The sequence below is a fragment of the Myotis daubentonii genome, chromosome 17 (genome assembly GCF_963259705.1).
Source record: "Myotis daubentonii chromosome 17, mMyoDau2.1, whole genome shotgun sequence".
NCBI lineage: Eukaryota > Metazoa > Chordata > Mammalia > Chiroptera > Vespertilionidae > Myotis > Myotis daubentonii.
The window spans coordinates 45109842-45132190 of record NC_081856.1 but is presented as its reverse complement, the minus strand read 5'-3'; the positions used below and the strand labels follow the sequence as shown (position 1 = coordinate 45132190).

Below are 22349 nucleotides of genomic sequence, written 5' to 3'. Positions count from 1 at the left end.
TTTTATAAGTTCTCTATATATTTTGGAGATTAACTCTTTATTAAATGTATCATTGGCAAATATGTTCTCCCATACAGTTATGAAGTAGCAACGGAAATAATTTTATGGTTGGGTCACAACAAGAGGAACTGTATTTAAAGGGCCAGAAGGTTGAGAATCACTGCTCTAGAGAATCCACAGAAACTCATCAATGACCTAAACTATAGGTTTCTCAAGGCAAGCCTGAAGCTAAGAACTCACTGAGTTTTGCAATCCATACCCAACTATCCCAGCAGCCACAACTCATATATTCCAAAACCACAGACCATGCTGGAGGCCACTGTGGTAGCTTCTCCTCCACCAGCTGGCTGCCCTGTCATCGTGGCTCCTTGCAAATTTCTCACTCTAACATTTAGGGACCAATTACAGAGCAGATAGATCATCTGTGGGCACAATTATTTAGAGGTTAACTCCTTGGGCTCTAGGGTGTGAAAGAACTAGGTTAAAATCTTAGCTACTACTTCCTGGCTGGATGACCATGGCCGGTTAATTAAACCCTGCACCTATTTCCTCATCTGTAAAGTGGGAATTATCATAACGCCTACCTCATTGGGTTTCTGGAGGGTTTAAATGAGATAATGCATGGGCAACAGTATTTCCATCATGTGGCAAGCACTTGGACTTACACTTGTACATGGGTTCCCTGATTTACAGCAAGTGAACAAAAAGAAAAACATTTCATATCTTCTGCTTCCAATGGGCCATAAGTGTAAATAGTAATTACCGACATCTTGGTTGGCCTAGGTAATTTACAGCTTTCTTTTTTCAACATTAAAGAAACCAAGAAATAATCTAATTCCTATGTGGGCTCTTGAGATGCTGAAATGGGGCAAAGGCCTATAAACACTGTTCTAATAGCTGAGAGGGATTTGGTGAATGAAAATTTCGTGAAAAGAGAGTTATGGAAGAGTTATGAAGCAAAAGTGTCATTCCCTAAATTATGGCTTTTAAAGTAACAGACGTTCAGTCTCATACTGGAACAAAATACCACTGACAACTATTCCTTGACAAAGTCATTTTTCTAAGTAGATTCATATAAACCAGGCTGAGTTTTTAAGGGGGAAAATGAGTTTAATTATACAGTATTAGATTGAGTATCACCCAGGAAAAGTATACTGTAAAAAATGTTTTGAATATTAAATTGACCTCTGGTAAATTTAGTATTGTAAATACTTGTATTATAGTGAGGTAGACAGTTAAAAAAAAAAAAACTCTCCATTAGACAGACTTAAAATTTTTTGTAATAATATTTAAGAAAATGATAACATTAAGAAAGAATGAAATATCTGATTAATGTTTAACTTTGTACAACTCGAATATAAACTTTAAAAATATTAGAAATTATAACATTTGAGTGCATATAACGTTTTGTACATTAAGATGAATTGCATGCTGTCCATTTCCTCTTTGCATTTCCAGTCACCTTAAATAAACAAATATATACAGTCTTTAACAGAACAACAGTGCATCCAAAGCAAATGTGCATTTTAAATTATTTCTCCTGGCCAACTCTTTTCTTTTTTCTCCTCTCAGCATTTTATATTAGCATTTACTATCATTCTCACCCTTTCTTTGACATGTAGTTCTCTGAACCAAACAAGCAACAGGTTTAGATCCAGAGAGAGCAAAACCACTTTGGAAAAACAAAACGTTTGTAATGATTGGTGTGAGTTCCCTTGCTTAAACCATTTCATGGTCAACAACGAGGAGGAAGCAAACTTTTCAAAGGGCCTACTTATGGGCGATGTTTGAAAATAATACTGGTGCAGGCTGGGGAAAGTTCATGTTTTTGACGATCTGGGAGCCGGCGTTTCAATTGCTCTGTGCTCCCTCCTGCTTCCTTCCTGGAGATGAATTCCACCCCCTGCCTCCTTCCTCACTGCCAGGTCTCCCATCTCCCACCCCAAGCTCAATGTAACACTTTGCTCTTTTCACAGTTTCTCATTACAAAGCTTTAAAAACATTGCCTAACTGGTAATTACAATCTGAAACAATTCTTTGGAGGGGAGCCCTGGGCTATTGCTGGCTGGTAATCTTTCAGGAATGTCACAGACGGAGAGGAAGAAACACAGATTTTAAAGAAACTTGGGAGACAGGGACTCGCATCCCCTTTCATCCTTCCCTTCTCTGCTCCCGGCCTGCCCCTTCTCCCCATCCTCCTCCTTGGGGACCCACCACCTCACCCTTTTGTTTCTGGGGTCCTTTTCCCTCTGCACCTCTTCCCTTAGCTATATAGTTCCCCACCCCTACCCATTTTTTGTTTGTTTGTTTGTTTGTTTGTTTGTTTGTTTGTTTAACTGGGAAATTGCCTTCCCCTTAAAAGCAGATGTCTGAATTTTGGCAAATTCTGTTCAAAGAAATCAATTAGAAACTGACCCCAGGAGGGGCTTGTCCTAGGTTACCTCCAGCCAGGGCTCATGCACCTGAGTGTCAGGCGTCCCAGGCAGGCCTTGTGGTTTCTCACTATCCTCAGGGGGTTCCACTCGGACTCATTCCTGTCATTCCATCCATACCAGCTCCCCTTTCCCCACCAGGAAAGGCAACTGTAAAGGCAGTGTGACCTGCGCCCCTGGAGTGAGATGCAGGTTGCCAGTTCCCTTTGCCGGGGGAGGCCAGGGCAGAGCCGAGTGCCCCATGAAAAAGGCCCTCCGCTCTCTGTGCTCCTCTAAGGCCTTTCTCGGGCTTCCCTATTCCTGGTGCCAATTCCTCTACTTTAACACGTTCTGTGTGGGAGGCCACGGGGGCCTGGGCCAGGACGTGGCGGGAAGACACCCCTTCCTTACCCAGGAAGAAAACAATCAAGCCAAGATGTGGTCAGAGGTGATTCTCCCTCCCACACTCTGTTTCTCTTCTTATTCTCTCTCTCTCTCTCTCTCTCTCTCTCTCTCTCTCTCTCTCTCTCTCTCTCTCTCTCTCTCTCCAATCCACGAAGCAGTTGAGAAACAGGTACATGTCTCCCCTCCCCCACCTCCTACCAAACCCTGTGAGACACCCCAGGAAATCCAAAGCCACAATCACAAAGATGAAAACAAAAAAACAAAAACCGACAGACAGACATCCATCGTCCTTGGCTTGTTTTTCCCGGGGCGGCCAGGCGGGGTGTGAAAACGCGCCTCTCCCTCTGGGCTGGCAGGTGAAAGGTTCCGGGAAGGCCGGGCTCCCCCCTCGCCCCTCCGGCGGCTGCATGTCCAGGCTGCTGCTCCCTCCCCTCTGCCTCCCAGGCCAGCTCCTCTCCCGACGCTGCGGTCAGGCCTCCCCAGCGGTCACGGGCACGGCGGCGGGACCGGCGCCGCTACCTGCAGCCGCACGACTCCACCACCATGTCTTCGTACTGCTTGTAGACCACGTTATTGCCCGCGTCGATGTACAGGATGCTGATGGGAGTCAATTTGGTGGGCACGCAGCAGCTGGGCGGCGTGGAGCCGGGGTCCATGGAGTTCATCAGCGTCTGGATGATGGCGTGGTTGGTGGGCTCCAGGTGCGAGCGCAGCGGGAAGTCGCACACGCCCTCGCAGTGGTAGGCCTCGTACTCCAGGGGCGCGATAATCCAGTCGTCCCAGCCCAGCTCTTTGAAGTTCACGTGCAGCGGCTTCTTGCTGCAGCGCAGCCTCGACTTCTTGCCGTGCCGCTTGCCGTGGCGGCTGGCGAAGGCCGTGCGCCGCCGCCGCCGGCCGGGCGAGGCCAGCCAAGGCCCGACGGCGTCCGCGTCCGGGGCGCCCGACGGCGGCGGCGGCGGCGGCCACGATCCCGCGCCCGGGGGCCCCGCCGCCTCGGCCGAGTCCAGCTGCTGCTCGCGCATCTCGGCGAACAGGTTCTTGCGCTGCGATCGGGTGAACACAACGAGCAGGGCGCGCTCCTGGGGGGGCCGCCTCCTCCGGCCGAAGCCCAGACTCCGCAGGTCCGGGGGCGGCGGCCGCTGGGGCCCCGGCGGTGCGTGCGCCTCGGCCTCCCCGGCGGCGTCCGGCTCGTCCCCCGCGGCCCGCAGCTCCAGGCACAGCTGCTTCCCGGGCTGGTGGCGCAGGCCCTGCCACACGTCGAAGACTTCCCAGCCGGCCCGCGGCGCCCCCTGCGGGTCCAGGGTCCGCGCGTCCAGCAGCCGGGGCGACAGGCAGGGGAAGAGCTGCACTCGCAGCGGCCCGGCGGGCGGCCCCCAGGGCTCCGCGGGCGCCTGGCGAAAGAGCCGCAGCTCCGCGCCCACCAGCTCTTCTTTGTCTGAGAGCGTGGACACATCAAACAAATACTTCTGTCTCCGGAGAGCGGTGTGCGGGAGATCGTCTGCGAGATAAAAAATAATTACCGTCAGTTTCACTTAAGGGGGAGATCAGCCCGGTGCTCGGCGGCTGCCCCCGGGAGGGAAGGGCGGGCAGCGGGGCCAGGCGCGGGCCTGACCACCCGGGCTGGGGCCGGGCGCACGGGGCGGGCCCCCTCCTCCCAGGCACCCCGGGAGGACGTCGGTGGCTGCTGGAGAGCGGCCGCGGCCTCTCGCGTTTCCCCCCCTCCAGGAGCTGGCAAGCAACCACGAATGCGCCCTTTGTGGTTGTGAACCTGGGGCGCACTTCCCCCCAGATCTCCTCTCCGCGGGCGCCGGGTCATCGCTCATGTCTCCGTGTAAACGTCACCTCCTCCGAGAGGCCATTCCGGACCACCTGGATCTAAAGCGCCTTCCCTCCGTCTCCATCAGGGCAGGACGCCGTTATCTTCCTACACTAAGTACTATCTCGGATGACCTGGTTAATATTTCTCCTTAATGGTCTTTTCCCCCAGCACCGCGCCTCCCGTGGGAGCTGGGACCCTGCCCAGTCCATCTTGCTCATTACAGCACGTAGAGCCGTGCCTGACCTAGTGTATATGCAGGCCAAGGAGTGAGAAACTTCTAGAATAGTCATTCTCAAGCTGGCTGCCCGATATGATCATCTATAGTCTAGAACCTAAAAATTACCAGCTGCCTGGTTTGCTTCAGACAACTGAATCAATGTCTGAGGACTGGGCCTGGGTATTGGGTCTTGTTGGGGGATTTGTTGTTGTTCGCTTTTTTAACAGCTCCAGTATTATTTAAAGGTGCAGTCCTAGCTTAGACCCACTGTGGTCTGGGGGTGGGGGAGTTGCTGCTCATCAGGCAGTTTTGCTGAAGCATTTGATCCACTACCAAGCACACAGAATAAAGAGTTAAGTGATTTCTGTCTTTCTCTCTTAAATTCACCATTAAACACACACACACACACACACACACACACACACACAAGAGCAATGAGGTTTTCTGAAGTCGTTTTTCATTTGCTGCCGGGTGAGGGGGTGGGAGGGGGGTAGCAAATGAAGAAACACAAACACCAGGCATCTATCCATTCAGAAGATCCTAATGGACATTTCTGGAAGGAGAAAACCACAGCCAAAAATACACACACACACACACACACACACACACACACACTGACCTTCTCCCCTCCTCCACCCACACAACCTGAAATCTTCTTACTTTTCAAGTAACCCTGAAGATAAATCTTTTGGTTACAGGTGAGAAATAAAAATTTAGGGTATGTGGCGTGGGGGTGGGGGTGTGTGAGGGAATAACAGGCTTTTAAAATCCCAAGTGAATTCTTTAGGATGAAGACAAAACTGGACTTTTTTTTTTTTTTGACACATTTGTCTATAAAGCCAGCCCCACTTCAATGTGCAAGGCAGAAAGCTAACCAGATTTTTCTGGGCTGCCTTCTCATAAAATATTTACAACCCAGCAAATACAAAAATCCCCAAAGCCCCCAGCTTTCCCCAGAAGCCAGTAAAATGTGGGTCAATTTCAATAGTAAGTGTCACTGGGTCCCCGGTTGGACCCTCACTGCCAGTCCAGATGTGGCTCCGGGGCACCAGGTCTGGAGCCTCAGCCACACCCAGTCCTCACTCTCATACACAAGTCCGGACCTGAGGGGAGTGGCGGGAAGGGTTAAGAGGTGAAAAGGGAAACGCTCCTGGAGGCAGCTGATTTATAGAAGCCAAGACCTTCAAAAATACCAGGGTCACATGAAAATCAGTGGGAATTCAGCACACTTTCTTCTCCTCCTTTAAAGAAACCCGTGTCTGACGATGCTCAGCCACCACCCAGATCTCTGGACCTATGGCCGCAGGCTTCACTTTACTGCCTCTCATATTTCTCCCCAAACCAAGGATGTGGTGAGAGGGACAGACCTAAGACACTTCCTGCACCAGCTAAATGTTCTGGGGGCTGGCTGACACGTTTTTCACCCTTACTTTATCCGCAAGCACAGAACAGTTCCCATTCTACAGATGGGAAACTCAAGGCTTGGAGACATTAAGTTCATTACCAAAGTCTGAGAACTAGTAGTCAGTGGTGAGGTTGAAATCCAACCCTAGGTCTATTTCATTCCACAGTGTAAACATTTAGTCCAAACATGTCAAACTCGCAGCTCCGGGGGGTCGAATGCCTCGTTTATTTGGCCATTCTTAGCCTTTGAGTCTGACATGCTTGATTTAGCCCCTAAACCTCATTGCCCCATTGCCTCCCCATTATAGTCCAGGTACAAGGATCTCAAAGCAACCAGTAGTTGCCAGGGCATAAGGGATGTGATATAATCCAAACTGTATTTGCAGGGCTTGCTAGGATAAAAGCCACGTCCGCTGACATAATTCTTAGGAGAGTTTGTCAATGACCGGAGAACGTTAGGCAGGTAAGAAGGATGATTTATTTCTCTCTAGTGCAATATGGAGAGATCAGCCTGCTTCTGTTTGCATTTTTTTTTTTAAGTGTGGACTGATCAATGGCTAGCCTGCATTTCTCTGGTCCGCGGGAGTGGTCAAAACAGGAGAAAGTATCTACAGAGAGGAGAAAGTATCTACAGAGAGAGATTCTGCAACCAGGGGCAGTCTTTCCGGGGCATGGGAAAGAGTACAGATGAGGGCTCCCGCCTGCATCCTGCTCCTGCTCCTCCCATGCCAGCTCCTTTCCATGGTCTGACGGACTTCCCCTGCATGTGGGCACCCGCACCCACAGGTCCAAGCTCCCAGGCTACAGGTGCACACATTGGAGCTGTGATACACTCTTATGAGGACAGGTCTGATGGAGAAGCTCTCCAGGCCATGGAGGTGGGCTCATGCTATTTGGGCAAGAACTCTGTGGCTGGAGTATCACTATAGAGTAGTAGCTCTCAACCCACTAAATTTATAGATAACAAGCAAACAAATCCTAACTCTGCTGGGAACCCTCCAGCTGCACCCTTAGTATCACACAGGAAGTTGCTAAAAATGTAAATTCTCTTGAGCACAAGAGGTTTGTGGTAGGCTCAGAATTTGCATTTCAGATGATGCTATTCTGCTGGTTGGGGAATCCACTTTAAGAACAACTAATCTTTAAAAAAAATAAAAACGAATCCAGATGAGTATGTTCCTTGGCTCTTCGGATTCCCCGCCTTTTGGGGGGGGCACCATTGGAAATAGACAAAATAGGGCTCTCTAAAGCCCAGGCCCAGAGCAGGATCAAAGGGGGTACTCCAGAACCAAGTCACCGTCTTGCCCCAGCCCCTGCCTGTGCCCCCGACCCTCTGCCCCCAGCCACCCTCACATTTTTTTTACTCTTTCATCCCCCCCCCATTCTCTCACTGGGTCTCCAGAAGCTCTAACCCCTACACAGAGGGTCCAAGAAGGTGGCTGCTCCGTGCAGCTCCCCTGCAGACCGCATTCCCCGCCTGTCTGGACCTGCTCTGACCCGTGCATCACAGAAATAGCCCAGAGGAGGCATCTGACCTGGAGAGTGCACACACCGCCGTCGGCCTGTCCGCTGTGACCCTGCAGACACTTTGCCTACTGACCGGGCATCACAAGGCCTGGTTCTGCTGCCATGGCCACCTGTGGGTGGGAAGCTGGCCCTTCACACTCCTTTTCACAAAGCCTCCTTTCCCATTAGGTTCTGTGTAACTCAGGGCTGATGTTATCAAAGGACCCTCTCTCCCAGGCCCTTGACATTGGGAAACATTGGGCTTTTCCTTTCACAATCTGTTTGTGACACCTTCTTACATCCTGGAAGTGACTCATTTACTTTAGGCCTTTAAATAAAATTGATCAGGAATGCATCATGGAATTCTTTTGTTTTTATTTTTGCTTTTCATTTGCATCCGCCTGGTTTGTTACAGCTTGGCTCAGACCCCAGTTAACTCGGTGTTGATGAGTATTAGACATGTAGACCTTTTAAGTTATAATGGCTGGATTTGGGCTTATCAACTTTCCCTGGTGGGTGGTAGAGGAAAAAGAGGGAGGGGAGGGGTTGGGAGGGGAGGGAAGGGAGCAATCCACCTGCATATTTGGGGAAAATCCTTCATAAAGAGGTCAGCCTTTTGTGAGTTGAGAGCAAGTTGGTAAAAGGCACAGGACACCTCAAACATGCACATCTGGTGTGGAATTGATAGAAAATAAAAAAGGAAAGCAAATAACTAAACAGGAAGCAAAGAGCTGGTCACTTGCAAGGTAGGGACTATTGCTCCCACTTCAGATGGGGAAACTGGCTTAGAAAGGCAACGGCATCTGTGCAGGGTCACAGTATGGGGCTGAAGGAACCGAGAGAAGCAAAGAGAGACTAGATAGAAAAGGAGGCCCAAGACGCCCAAAACCAGACCCCCTGGGAACCTGAGCCCCTGGAGGGTGGCCTCGGGGCCTAGGGATAAGCAGCAGGGTGGGAAACGCGCCTCGTCCACCCGGGTTCCTCCCGCTGCCAGAGGCTGCCCTGGACCACCCTGGAGGGTTTCCGAAAATCTGCCATTTCGTTTGGGCTCAGGCAGAAAGGGCCCACTGAATTTTTTCCAAGACATCTCTGAGAAAAGCTTGAGATCCCTTGTAAGAGCCTAGTTGGATTTTGTCACTCACTGGCCCCAGGGTGCGCCGGCGGCTCCATCTCTCCCAAAACCCAGGGCCCTTCTGGCACAGACTCTGCTTCCCCAACGTTCCTGCGCACGTCTGGCTCTTGGTGACCTAGACTGGTCTGCTCCCACCCGCCTCCTCCAGCCATCCCGCCTGCCCACGTCCTCCCAAAGCACAGACCCTGCTTTCCCACCCCAGCTCCCCTAGGTGAAGGGGGCAGGAGGATAATCACCATCATCAGGAAACTCCAGAAGTCTTTGAAGCTAAGCCCCTCCCTCACCCCTCTCTTGAGCCAGCAGGCAGCAATGAAGCTTATGGGGCCTTTGTCCCAGGCACGTGCTCAGGGCTTTGATGGCCTCTGTCCCTGAATCCTCCCCTCGAGTGTCCAAGGTCCATCCTACAGCTAGACTCACGTATTGGTGAGGAAACTGGGGCTCCAGGAGGTGTCTTAACTTGTCCACTCTCCTGCATCTAGTGAGGGGCAGGATCTGAAGGTCCTAGTTCCAACCCCCACCTTCAGCCCTCAGCTGTGCCCCTCTCCCCGAGTTCCGATAGGGCTGGAAGCAAAAAGGGAGGGAGGTAATGTGTCCCGTTCATCATCAATGTCATCAACACTAGGTGGGCTGGAGTCCCCCAGGAAATTTTTTTGTTTTAAACAGGGAATTCATGGCTGGGTTTGGAGTCACTTCTTCCTCAGGCCCCTCAGCGTTAGCACTGCCCTGAGATGCCACAGTCCACACAAGTTGGAAACAGAGTCAGGTGTACTGAGTGAGAACAAGATGAGCCACCAGCCCTCTGCCTTCCACAAGCCCGCTTGCCCAGTAAGTCCTGTATAAAAGCGGCCTCTCTGGATGCTCCAGCAATTCCCCTCTCCTCTGTACGCTTGCCCTGAGTAGGGCCTCAGCTGAGATCTGAGCCTTGCAAACTGCTGAGCTGCTAAGCATCCTCACAGAGGCTCAGCCTCAATGGGGAGTCCACACAAGTCGGCCTCTCCCGGGTGCTCTGGCTTGACCACCCAGCACAGTAATCATAACAGCGAACACTCATGTGGTATTTACTATGTGCTGGCACAATCTCAATTCTTAACTTACAGACTCATGTAAGCCTCAAAACGGCCTATGGAAAAAAGTATCACCATGATGCCCGTATGATGGTTCAGAAAACTAAAACAGAGCTTATAAGTAACTTTTTCCAGATAGTAAGATAGTCTACGCCTCTGCCCTGGACATCCCAGCCTTGATCTCTGTGCCTGGTAGCACCCCTGAGAAGGTTCCAGCTCTTTCTTGCTGCCGGTCCGTGGTCTCCACAAGTCACTCACTTTCTAATCAGCAGAACGGACGGGATGCGAACAATTGGACTTTGGACAGAGAATTTACAAGGAAACTTAATTTTCTTGTCTACAAAACGAGGATGATAACATGAGCTCACAGTCACTAAAGAATAGTTGGAAAATGAGATAAGGAGCAGGAAAGATATCTGATGACATATGCAAGTATTAGCTACTTCTAACAACAGGGGAATGAGCACAGGAACCTGGAGTCTAGGAGTAACTGGCTGGGTGGCCTTGGGTGAGTCACATAATCGCTCCGACTCTCACATGCCTTAACTGTAAGGTGAGAGAACCACCCCTACTCTACGCAGTCATTGCCAAGGTCAGGGCCAAAGCACCCAGGGCAGTGCATGACACAGGGAGCTCCCAATGAAGGCAGCCAGTATGACTACAGCTACCCTCATCCAAGCAGGAGAAGACGCATGCACCTCGTCTCCTCTTGGCCATATTGAGGTCAGTTATAGCCAGAGGATTTCCAGGAGTGAGTGGAAGAAAGGGGCTGGATGAGAGGGACAAAGAGAGAAGCAGAAGCTTCCATTTCTGGCTCATCTAAGTTCCAGAGAAGGGCAAGGCCTCACCCCCATCACCTTGATCCTTTCCAGTCCGCCCATGCCGTATCCACCACCCAGGTCCCACCCACAATGCCAGGTGAACACCTGACCTCCAGCCTGAACCTCGGCAAGGGCAGGGACCTGCTGACAGGTGCCCTCCTCTGTGGGATCAGGGCCAGTGCTAGCCCAGATGCTAACCCTTGTAGCGTCCTGGCTGAGCCTGGCAGACCTAAGAGACCTGGGGGTTAGTCTCCTTGACCCTCCTCCTACTCCCCCTTTTAGTGCCCTTGTGTGAGGTATGGCCTGTCCGTGTCTGGGTGGGACTGGGGGCAATGTTCCCGTCTTCTTCACTCTGCAAAAGCCAGGCACCTGTTGGAGGGGAGAGTGGGGTTGCAGCAACGAATGACCCCTTGTACTGCAGCACCTCCAGGCCAGCCCTGTGAGTCACCCCAAAGTTCCAGTTGGTGGGTCTAAAAGGGTGAGTGCCTCCTAGCTGCACACACTCATCAGCCCAGCTCTTCTCCGGGTCTCTCAGCTCCCCGAGTCTTCCCCGCAATAGATTGCCCTGCATTTTTCAGCTTCTTCCTCCTTTCAAAGCCCGACGTGAGTCCTCCACAGTCTCGGAGGGGCTTGCCCACCCCCTCTCCGCGCCTCTCCCCACTCTCCTTCCAGGAGGGGCCTGGGCCTTGCAAGCCCCACGGGATAACGCGGGCCTGGTGGGCTGCCTGGGTCCTGCAGGGAAACCGGTGTGAGCCAGGTGAGCAGCCCCAGCGCGAGGCCCGTGAGTGAGGCTGGGAGCGGGAGGGGAGGCGAACCCCGACTTCCACCGGACGCGAAGCGGAACTCCCAGGCCCTGGGAGCCTCGGCCTCCGACGCAGTGAAGCTGAGTGTGCGGGAGACCTGGGCCCGCCCAGCAGGAGTCCACACGCACTGCAGGCGGCTTCTTTCGCCTCTAGAAGGACACGGATTCGTTGATAAGGCCGTGTCCATGCACTGGGTGCAAACCTTCGTGGCTGTGCGCTCTGAGAGGGACCCAAGAACCGAGAGGCAACCCTGAGATCCGGGACACTTCACAAGGTGTACCGGGGTCCACGCTAACCCCGCAACCCACCACAGCAGCTCAGATCTTAACTTGACATCACTTTAGAGGTGTCCCAAACAGTATGGTCCCCACACGTTCCTGGTGTCCCCTGAAGGTCGCTGCCCTTCGCGGGTGCGGTGCCAAGACCGGGTTGATTTGCCAGGGGCCGCCCTCCAAGCACCATCAAGTAACGGGGCGCCCCCTCCCCGGGGCCCAGGAGAGCGCCTCAGGCCCAGGAAAGGGCGAGGGGGGAGGTTGGATGGGGGTAAGGGGCGAGAACTCAGGAGGAGAAAGTCGCCCGCGACCATAGTAAAAGCAAGGCTTGGGCAGGAACGCGTTTGGGCCTTTTGACTTTCGAGCTTCAAGGTCAAAAGTAGAAGAAAAGGGTGAGTGTTTTCCCCTCTCCCACCAGTTCAGAGGTTGCAGGTGCGGGGAGGGGTTCACATGGGCTGTTGTAGGAAGACACGGGACCCCGCCCCCCACACACACACACCCCGGCGCCCAGGGGTTCTCCGCAGGAGAAAACTCTCCCACGACGCGTTCCTCCCAGTGGGAGGCTGGGCGCAGCTTCCGCAGAAGAGCTCCCCCCACGCCGCTCCACGTGGGGGGACTCCCTAGATGACGTTGTAGCAAAACGAGATTCGTGGTGGCGGCTTGGGCCAGGGCCTAGCACCCTTCAATACGGACCCCGCGGGGTGTGGAAGCGGCAGTGGACTGGGAAGTGGGGCGGGGGCTGGACCAACGTGCTTGGAAGCCAGATTTGCAAAGCGGGCCTCGCCGATTCGCTTTGGTTCCTACTGGACGTAGGAAGGGATGCGCACACCATCACCGCCACCATCACCCCCAAAGCCAGCCCTCTGCGCTGCCCCTGCCCCCCGCCCCCTTTCTGCTGGGCTCCTGAAGCTAAACCCAGCCAGCCCGGGCCAGAGGTCTGCCCGACTCCCCTCCCCCGCCCCCTTCTCGCGCTCGCACCCAGTCCTGCCCCTAAACCGCGCCCCGCCCCCCGGCGGCGGGGCCACTCCGTGCGCGGCGCGCAGCTCCTGCAACTCAACCCACCGCAGCGCTGCGCCCCCTCCCAGCGCCGCCGCCCGGCACCCCACGCGCTCCCAACCCCCGGCCCCCAGCGTCGCTAATGGACTGTCGGGAAGGCAGAACACAGCAACTCTGGGACCCATTAGGGGAAGAGGACCTATTCAATTCCTGTAAACAGGAGGTACCATGTAACCAGCATCGAACTTAAAAAATAAACAGCTGGGGCTTTAGACGGTGGGGAAGGAGGCGGTAGAAGCCAGCAACGAAATGGCCCGGCGGATCCAAATTCCCGCTCTCCGCACCTCACGGCCTCGGCTCGGATCCCTCCTTCGGGTCCAGAGCGCATCGCTTGAGCAGCGTTACTGGACGCGCGCGAGGGATTATCGAACGAACGCCCTTCACTCCACTCAGAGCCCCAGCGTGATGGCTGATTCGCTCCAGGCCGTCGGATGCACGCGGCAGTCCTGGGGGGAAACAAAAGTCCTCGCTCTGCCCTATTTCTACCGAACCCTCTTGTCCTCCTCTGCCCGTCCTGGTCCCTCTCCCTCCCCCCGCCGCTCCAGCAAGACATCGCCAACATCAAAGAGGCGTGCCACCACCAGAACCCCGAGAACTCCGGCTGGAGAAAAAAGGGGTGCGCTAGGGCCTCTGCCAATGCAACGCCCCACGTCCCCCGGGGTCCTGACCGCACGCACCCTCTCCTGTCCCCTAGAGGGGCTTTCATTTCTGGGTTCGGTGTTCTGGAAAGGCATTCCCACGGCCTGTCATGGGCTGAGGCTTAGGTCATTTTGTTTTAAAGTGTGCAGAAATGACACAACTCTAGGGAGCAAACTCCCCCGGCCAGGGAGCAGCCCGCGCGGGGGACACGCTCCTTGTCGTGGGATTAGCCTCTCCGGTTCAGGAAGGTCGCCCAGAACTCCCGCGCCAGCTTGCGTTCTGGCTGCAGAGGTCATAGGTGTCCCTGGCTTCTGGCTAAAGGCGGGCCTCGTTGGGGTCGCCTAAGGAGTCCTCAAGGCCTTAGGGATGCGCGTGACAATAACTGATGTTGAGCCACAAGCCAATCAATAGCTACGGGTTTGGTTGGGGCCTTCGTGTTTTAATTATTCCAACCAGAAGTTCAGAACAAACTTGTGGTTTAAGACTTCCTTCCCTGACCCCCGGACTTTTTCCAGGACTTTGCGGTTCCCCCGGCTGGAGGAGAGTCCTGAACCTGCTGGGAAACGCACACCCCGCGGGCGCGCGCACAGACACGCACACACTCGGACGCTCAGCAACCCTTTACCAAAGCCGTTCCCTCTTTCCGGGGAAATAAAAGCCTAGATTGGAACCTTCTGCCGGCTTCCTCGCTTGGCCGTCTGGTCTGCATTAGTGTTTTTATAAGGGACTCAAACAAATCGAATACAAGGTCACCAAATAATTAACAGTTGTGAATTCCCTCCGTCCCCATTAAAATACTTCCCCGCTTATATTTCATTTTCCGTTTGCCAACGACAACAGGGTCCGGGCACAAGCGCTGCTGCGCGGATTACAAAAGCGCTCTGCGGCCCAGGTCCACCCAGAAATTCGCTGTTAATGCGCTGTTTTGCATAAACTTGCTGTCCCAGGCGAACCTCAACCGTGAGGGAACTCCTCCCCGCAGCACGGCGACCCTGCAGCGGCCGGCCCTGCCCCCAGAGAATCACGGCCCAGAAGGTAAACCAAGAAGCCAGCAAACAATCAGCTTCACACTCTCCTGAGATTCACGCCTAGGCTGTCGAGTTCTCCAAGGATGCTCCTCCGATCTCGTTTTGGGTTTGATCTGTTCCCTACTGCCTCCTTTTTGAGCGCACTGTCGTGACAACAACCAACAAGACTTCTAAAGCGTGTTCTTTCAAAATCACCTGGAAACCTAAGTCGCAGTCATAGTCTTAGCCTCGTGTTGGTGTCCTCATCCTTGGGAAGTGTGTTTGGCCCCCTTGTTGGAATTGTGTGGCACTTCTCACTACATAAACGGAATGTCCAGTTTTGTTTCTCTCCCTTCTCTCTCTCCAGTCACGTTGAATTCATAGAAGTTCTAGTTGTCAGACTTTCCCAGGCCCTCGAGTTCGGGGATCCAGGCTTGTACTAAGTTATATCGTGCTCTAACTGTAACTTCTCTCTATCCAGCCTGGTCCATTCTGATCCTATGACTCTACCCACACACACACATGCACACACACTTTATCATCTTTATAGATTCAAAATAATTTAAAAAGAACAATGTGAAGGCATTTTAAAACGTCAGGGATCACACAGTTTGTGCCCTGCACAAGGGATATACAGAGGAAACAAGGCAGACCCTTCAATCCAAAGTTCCGCTCCAACTGCTGGCTGGATCTTAAGAGCCCACGGTAGATCTGTCCATTGTTGTGCTTCTGGCCACAGTCTTTTAGAAACCTCCCCACCCCTGTGCAGTGCCCTAGGCAAGCATAAGGGTCTAGAACCAGAGATGAGCTTCACCTCTCACTAGCGGTTCCCTGTCTTCCTTAATTCACCCGTAAAACAGTGATTGTGCCACGTTCCTGGAGATGGTGGTTAGAATGGAATAAAATGTAACTCATGTGACAGGGTTTCGCCTAATACTTGGTACACAGCAAATGCTCAGAACATCTTGGTTGCTATTATTACCCCTAGATGTGTGCATAGCAAATCGAAAGGGGAGGACATATTAAGTTTTTTCAAGTGCATTAAGTTCTCCTGGGGGCTCAGGGGAAGGGAGGGCGGCATGGGGGAGGTAGAACAAGTCTTGCTCTCTGAATAGACCCCAAACGCTCTTCATTCACTCTGGAAGGCGTTCATCCCTGCTCTTCCGCTCTTACTCGCAAGCTTCAGGTGGACCGTCTGGGGCTCCGGGTTCCGGGTGAGGGGAGCTTTTTTGCCAGCGCTGCACGTGAATCAGCAGCGCTCGCCTTGCGCCCGGCGCGCCGGCTTCGGGATTCCTGCCATTGGCTTTGCTCCTCCCCCTGACCGACCCCTGCTCCTCGCAGCCCGGCCCGCCGCAGCCGAGGGCGATTTAAACATCCTCCAGGACGGCGGCCAGGCCCCGCGGCCCACGGGGTGGGGGCGGGGACGTTGGCGGGTTTGGCGCGGCGCAGAGTCCCCACGTGGGAGGGGCGGAAGTCCCGGCCAGGGGCCCGGGATGCGCGGCCGGCGGGTCCCTTCCATCACGGGAGACTAGACACCGTTTGATGTGTTATGACATGAACCCTCAATTAGATCGCTGAGTGGAAACACGCCAATCAGGGGCCCGATGCTAAGCAAGCCCCGGAAGGTCCGGCCCGAGGTCACCGCCGGTGACACATCAAATCAAAATCAGTGAGAGGGAAAGTGAGGCTTGCCCTTGATCGAGCTGGGGCCGCAGCCCGCGACGCGCCCCTCCTCCGAGCGCCCCCTCCAGCCTCGGCCCCCGCGCGGCGTGCGGCCGCCCCCAGGGCCTTCCCCGTCAACTGCCCGCCTTTCTTCGCGGGTCCTGGGGACCCGCGGGCGTGGAGAGGACCGCGCATTGGAAACTGCAGTCCAGGCGCCCCAGCCGCGCCTCCTCCTGCCGGGGACCGCGCCGCCTCGGCTCTCCGCGGCATTCCCGAGCTGGAGCCGGACGGCTGCGTCCCGGGCCAGCGAGCCCGGAGACCTCGGCTGGGAAACTGAGACCCCCCCACCCCCCTCCCCAGCCTCGGCCTGGGCGCGCGGCCAGGCCCTCCCCCGGCTCCGGAGCCCGGGGCTCCCAACGCGGCGCCCCGGGAGGGGCTGCGGCGGAGGCAAGGGTGAAGCCAGCCCGCGTCTGACCCGGACCTAGAGCCCCAGAGACCCCTGACAGACACCTCCGACCCCCCTGCGGAGTCCCCTGGTCACCCGCCAAACTCCCTGGCGAGGGGTGCCGCTTGGGGGAGGGGCGGCGCTGCTGGGAGCCTTCCTTAGTGGGGGAGAAGGCGCGCCCGCCCGCGGGGCCTCGGGGATTTCTTCCCGGGGGAAAGGCCTCTGGAGCGATGTTCTCCCCGCTCCTCCGACGAGGGCGGCAGAAAAGGCGGAGGATCAACGGGAGATCGGGAGGGAGGGGGACGGAAGCAGAGGTGCGAGTGGAGGGGGCAGTTGGCTGGTGGTACGGTGGCCGGGGACCCGGTTCCGGCCAGGGGTGTGCGCAATTGTGCCGCTGGTAGCCCTGCGATCACCATAGAACGCCCGGCGTTCGCTGGCCTCCGGCTGGGCTGCAGCGGCGGCTCTCGCACGGCCAGGACCCGGCTCCAAAGGAACACGACGGCCGGCGAGGAGCCTGAGGTCGGGAGCCCGGGAAGCCCAGAGCCGTTGGCCGGCTCTGAAAAAGCCCCGAGGACATGCGGGCACCCCAGGCAGCCCGGGCAGCGCAGCCCCCTCCGCCCGAACCCCGGCGATCGCAGGTCCCCGGGGCCCCCCACTTTCACTGGCCAGCAGTGGGAGTCGGGGAGGGTCCATGCGCGGAGCTAAAGCCGGGCAGGATAACGGAGCAGATAACAGCCTGCATCTCCTTTAGCTCCTTCCTTCTTCCCCTCGCCTCCCTCCCCGTTTCCCCTTCCTTTCCTTTCCTTTCCTCCCTTCCTTCCCAGTCTCCATCCACGTTATTCTCTCTCCTCTTTAGGAGCTGAGTTCTGGCGCCTGTAGATCCCCCTCCAAGTTCTGGGACCAGGGGGAGCTCGAGGTTCTCTCGCAGGCATCCCCACTCTGCAGTCCAGCACCAGCACCGGCGGCAAGGAGGGGGCGCGCGCTTCTGCACCCCCCCCCCCCCCGGCCAGGCGCCCCCGCCGCAAAGGGCCAGGGACTGCGGCCCTGGTAGGAGCGTCAGAGTCGCGTGGGCTGGCCGAGGGAGGTGGATGTGCACACCCAGCACCATGTGGACTAAGTGCCAACAAACCCCAATCCGAGCTGCCCTGCCCCTGCCCCTGCCCCTGCCCCTGCCCCTGCCCGGGCTCCCCTGCCAGTTGCTGCCTCTGCAGAAACGCCTCGGAGCATCGGAAAAGCGCCCTGCGGCAGCAACAAAAAACAAAACAAAACCCGAGGGCACACGGCTCCAACCCGGCTGACGAGCCCCGAACCCCTGCAGCCGCGGGGAGAGGGCCCTGCTGACACGGCTCGCTGACTCGCTCCTCCGCCCGCGGGACTCGCTGCCGCCGGCTTGTCCCGGAGCGGACGGGAGCTCGGGGCGCCCCAACGCGCACTCGGGCCCCAGGGCCCGCGCGGTCCCCGCCGCAGGTCAGGCCTTGGACGGCGCCCCTCCCGAAACCCGCGACCCCGTGGCACGGTTCCGTCCCGACCCACCGCGATCCTCTGCCGCTCAGGTCGCTTGCCCGCCACCTCCCGCCCTCCACGCTTCCTCCAGCAGCCACCAGAGGGGCGGCCACCACGCTGCTTTCTACAAAAGACAAGGGGAAGGAGGAAGGGAGGCTGCGAACTGTCATTAAAACTGCATCCAGAAACTTACTCGGACTTTTGGGGAAACAGTGTAAGAAAGGAGAGGTGTCTAGAGCGGGAGGGGAGGTCACCCGTGCCGCGCCCCGGCCTCGGGGCTCCCGGGGAGAGGCGTCTGGCGTCTTCTTGGCCACTTACCGAGTCCCCTGTCTACAAAGCTAGTGATCGTGTTAGCCGACTTGGAAGACTGGAAGAAACTGGCGTTGATGCCCAGCTTCTCCGCGATGGAGTAGGTCCTGTAGATGGATAGCATGTACTCGTGGGGCACCACGCGCGGGCTCCCGCCGGGAGGTTCCTGCGCCCGCGGCGGCTCCTGGGGCTCCTCTTGCGCCCGCGGTGGCGGCTCCTGCAGCTCCGGGGGCGCCCGGGCTGTGGCACTCTCGGGCGGCGTCCGGGGCATCTTCCCTTCCTGGCGGCGGCTTCGCATTCCCTTGGCGGAGCCCAGGTCGGCGGAGGACGAGGAAGAGGAGATGGAAGCCTGCTGGAAACCCGGCAAATCCCACAGGAAACTGATGAGGAACACGGCCGAGAGCAGAACCCTGGGAGTATCCATGGCGAGCGGGTGGCAGGCGGCGGCGGCGCAGGGCGCGAGAGGCGCGGGCTGGCTGGACAGCGGCCGGGCTGGCTCCCGGGGCGGACTCCGAGTGCGCGGAGCCGGGTCCCAGCCACACCAACCCCGGCCCTGCCACGCCCCCTCCCGCCCCCAGGCTGGAGGGGGGAGAGGGTGAGGGAGGGGAGGGGAGGGGGGCGGAGGGTGGGAGGAGAGGCCGGGTGGTACGGCCGGAGGGGAGGCGTGGGGGAGAGGGTCCGCGGCGTGCGGTGTGCGAGGGAGACGCAGCGCCCCTGCGGGACGCGCTCGGGGTTGCCGGGCGGAGCGCGCCGAGCGGGCCAGGGTCGCCGGGCAGGGGAAGGAGGGCGCGGCCGCCCCGCAGCGAGGAATCCAGGGGCATCCGCAGGGCCGGGGTCCCCCTAGCCCTGTCTGAAGCTCGGTCCCTCCGCAGCGCCAGGCAGGCTCTTGATCCTCGCCATCCGCCTCCCCTTTTCTGGGAGCCTGCGGCCCGGGCGGCGGCGCCCCCCGGAGACAGCGCGGGGCAGGCACCCCTGCAGGCCACTGCGCGCCGGCTCCGGGCGGTGGTCCCTTCCTTCCTTCCTCTGCCCCCGCTTCCAGGCCCGCCGTCCGCTCCCCTTAGGATCCAGCCCTGGGCCGGAGAAGCCTCGCCGAGCGCCAGGCCCAGGGCCCAGCCCTCAGCAGCCCCATTCCCTCGGCTGGGCACAGCTCTCCACCAAGACAGGGCGTCTGTTTCCGACCCGCAAGGTCAGGCAGAGGTCACCCTCTAGAGTCTAGAGAGCCTGGATGGATGCTGAAAGCCACTGCGCGCTCCTCCAGGCCGCAGCCCCTCTTCGGGGAGTCCCCGACCTCCTCTGGCGCGGGCACAGCCGCTTCTTCTCTCCGTCTGCGCCCCGGGTCCTCTTCCCGCGGGCGGTGTGTCCCCCGCCTCCCCTGCGCCCCCATCTCCCCTCTGTTCTTTCCCTCTGCCTTCAGTCCTTTCTCCTTCCCCGAGCGCTCTCTGCATTCCAAGCCCTCTCTCCCCAGCCCGCTTCTCTGCTCGCTCTGCCCTCCCATCCTCTCTGCCTTCCCACTCTCTCCCGCCCGGCCTCCACCTCCCGGGCTGCGGACCCTCCCTTCGCAGCTCTTCCCCAATCTGTTTCTCTTCAGCCCAGCCTCGCCCCATCACGAGTTTCCTTTATCTGTCCCCAGATTCTTCGGGCCTGCCTTCCCGCCCACTGCTCCGCTCTGCTCCCGGCCGGACGCTGCAAGGCGAGGTGGGCTGCTTCTCTCCCGCAGTAAGCGCGGTGCCCCCCCCCCACCCCCGAGGACAGGCGTTTCCCTTTACATGATTCGGGTGCTGGGTCCCCACCATAACATGCTCTCCCTTAAGGTCCCAACAGCTCTCTGAGGTTGGCCTCACTATGTTCACTTTCACAGATTTTTTAAAAAATGATACTAAGAGAGGATTGATGACTTTTCCAGGGACACTTGGCCAGGACAGAACCCAGGGCTCAGGCCCCAGACCCAGAGTTCTTCCCCTTCCTGGACAGCAGCATCCATCACTGGCCCAATAGCTTGATCTCATTCTTGCTCTTCCCCTTCCTTTATGGTTTTATTTGATCGCAGACAGTGTCTTCCCACCTTACTGTGTGTGTGCTTGTGTTCCCACTCCCTCTCACTTTCTTCCCTGTTCTCTCCTTTGCTGTTTCATTTCTTTTCCTGTCCCTACAGGGACCACTCACCTGACTGCTGGGGGGCAGGGGGTGGGGGTGTTGAGGGTGGAGTTTTGCTTCCCTGCCCCTTCAGGCCTTAATTCCTTCTGGTCTGGGCTGTGCACTCCACCACCCAGAGCCCTGGCCTCCCCCAGGTAATGGGGGAAAAGAGAACTTGTGAATTGGGCGGGTCCCAAGCCCTTTACATATATTATTTCATTTAATCTTAAAAAAATCTTTCTGAGGTAAGTACATATTACCTCCATCTTACACATAGAGAAACTGAGGCCCAAGTCACACTGCCCCAGAGTCTGGGCCCTTAACCACTGGGCTGTTGCACTCTCCTCTTGATCTCAGAAGGGATGCCCCTTCTGGCCAGATCCTGGTGTTGGTTTCATGAGTTTTAACTTCTGTCTCCTTGGTGCTTTACCATGGCCTTTTCTTCCTTCCACTCTTTGTGCTTTAAATTATTTACTAAATTAACAGTATATAAAAGGAAACGGAACTGGATGAAAAAATGACTTCTCAGGTTTTTTGCTACCACAACGAATCAAAGAGTTTTGCTTTTATGGGTTCCCTTCCATTTCCTCTTAATTGTTGTGTGCACACATCGTCTTCATATGCTATGTCGTCTTCTTCCTTTGTAAGTTAACATTATGGCAAAGCATGTATGTTGGTCTTGGGGGTGGGGGGCAAGCCCATTTCCTTCCATGTCTCTCTTGGGTGCCTCCTGCGGCTCCCTGCAGGTCTTTGCCACCCTGACATGGCCCACTCAGTGTCACCTCTGCAAATGCACACACTCAAACCCCCTCATTTCTCACTTGCAGGCACAGCCTTTCCCCTTCTCCCTGCCTGTCAGCCCTGGGATGATTCATGCGTGTTGTTGGGCCTGCTCTGCGGCTCAGCTCCCTCTGTCCATCTGCCTGAGTGTCAACCCATAGAGGCCTTTTCCTGGTGCTCTCTCTCCACCTCTTCCTCCAGGGCAGTGAATACCTGTGGTTTGTATTATCAGTGTTTTAATTTCTATCAGAATGGAGTCTGGTGAACGATGATTCATGGTTTCAGTCTCTCCGTCCAATAAAATGTTTCCTGCCGGCAACTGCGGGTTTCTGTATTCCCTTTCCATTTTGCCCATAGCAACTATTATCTGGTTCAAGTTATCGGTAAACAGGAAGCAAAGGGATGAGCCTATCTGCTTGGGCTGAGGGCCCCTCTGCGCACTAGATGGGGTTCCGTGTAAGAGTAAATGACACCAGGACAGGGACCACCCAGGCCTGGCTTCCCGGCTTAAGGATTCCCCTCCTTCATTGCCACCAGCCTCTGGTCTATGCAAGGAAAGTGCTGGCTGCCCTTTGCTGGGAGCGTGGCAGCACTGATTTCACAGGTGAGCAAAGAGAGGAAAAGACAAACTCAGTGGAAGGGCTCAAAGTCACAAGCTGTCAGAAATCTAGCCAGGACTAGGAGACAAGTCTTTCTAACTCCTAATTCAACTCTTCTCATCTATTAAAAAAAAAAACATTTCATTTTCAAATATAGTGACAATGATCCACGGTAATGTAGAAAGCCTTTCTCTTCCTCCCTTTCCAATAGGAATGTTAACAGGCCATGCCAAGGCCTTTGCTGTGTGTGTGTGTGTGTGTGTGTGTGTTGTAAAAATGAAGATACAAAGAGCAAGCACACTACAAGTCAGAGTCTGCCTTTAGATCTCACATTTGGAGAATTTGAAATAATGCTAGAGAAT

At 56.0% G+C, this 22349-nt stretch overlaps 1 protein-coding gene across 1 annotated transcript; it reads right to left on the bottom strand.

Annotated features, from left to right (window-relative positions):
• Window positions 1–1262: 1262 nt before the first annotated feature.
• Window positions 1263–18994, bottom strand: GDF6 (growth differentiation factor 6). The gene is made up of 2 exons (XM_059672181.1): window positions 18485–18994; window positions 1263–4314 (listed from the first exon to the last, which is right to left on the bottom strand). Exons 1-2 carry the CDS (start codon window positions 18897–18899, stop codon window positions 3332–3334), a joined length of 1398 nt encoding a protein of 465 aa, XP_059528164.1. The 5' UTR covers window positions 18900–18994; the 3' UTR covers window positions 1263–3331.
• Between the last annotated feature and the right edge of the window lie 3355 nt (window positions 18995–22349).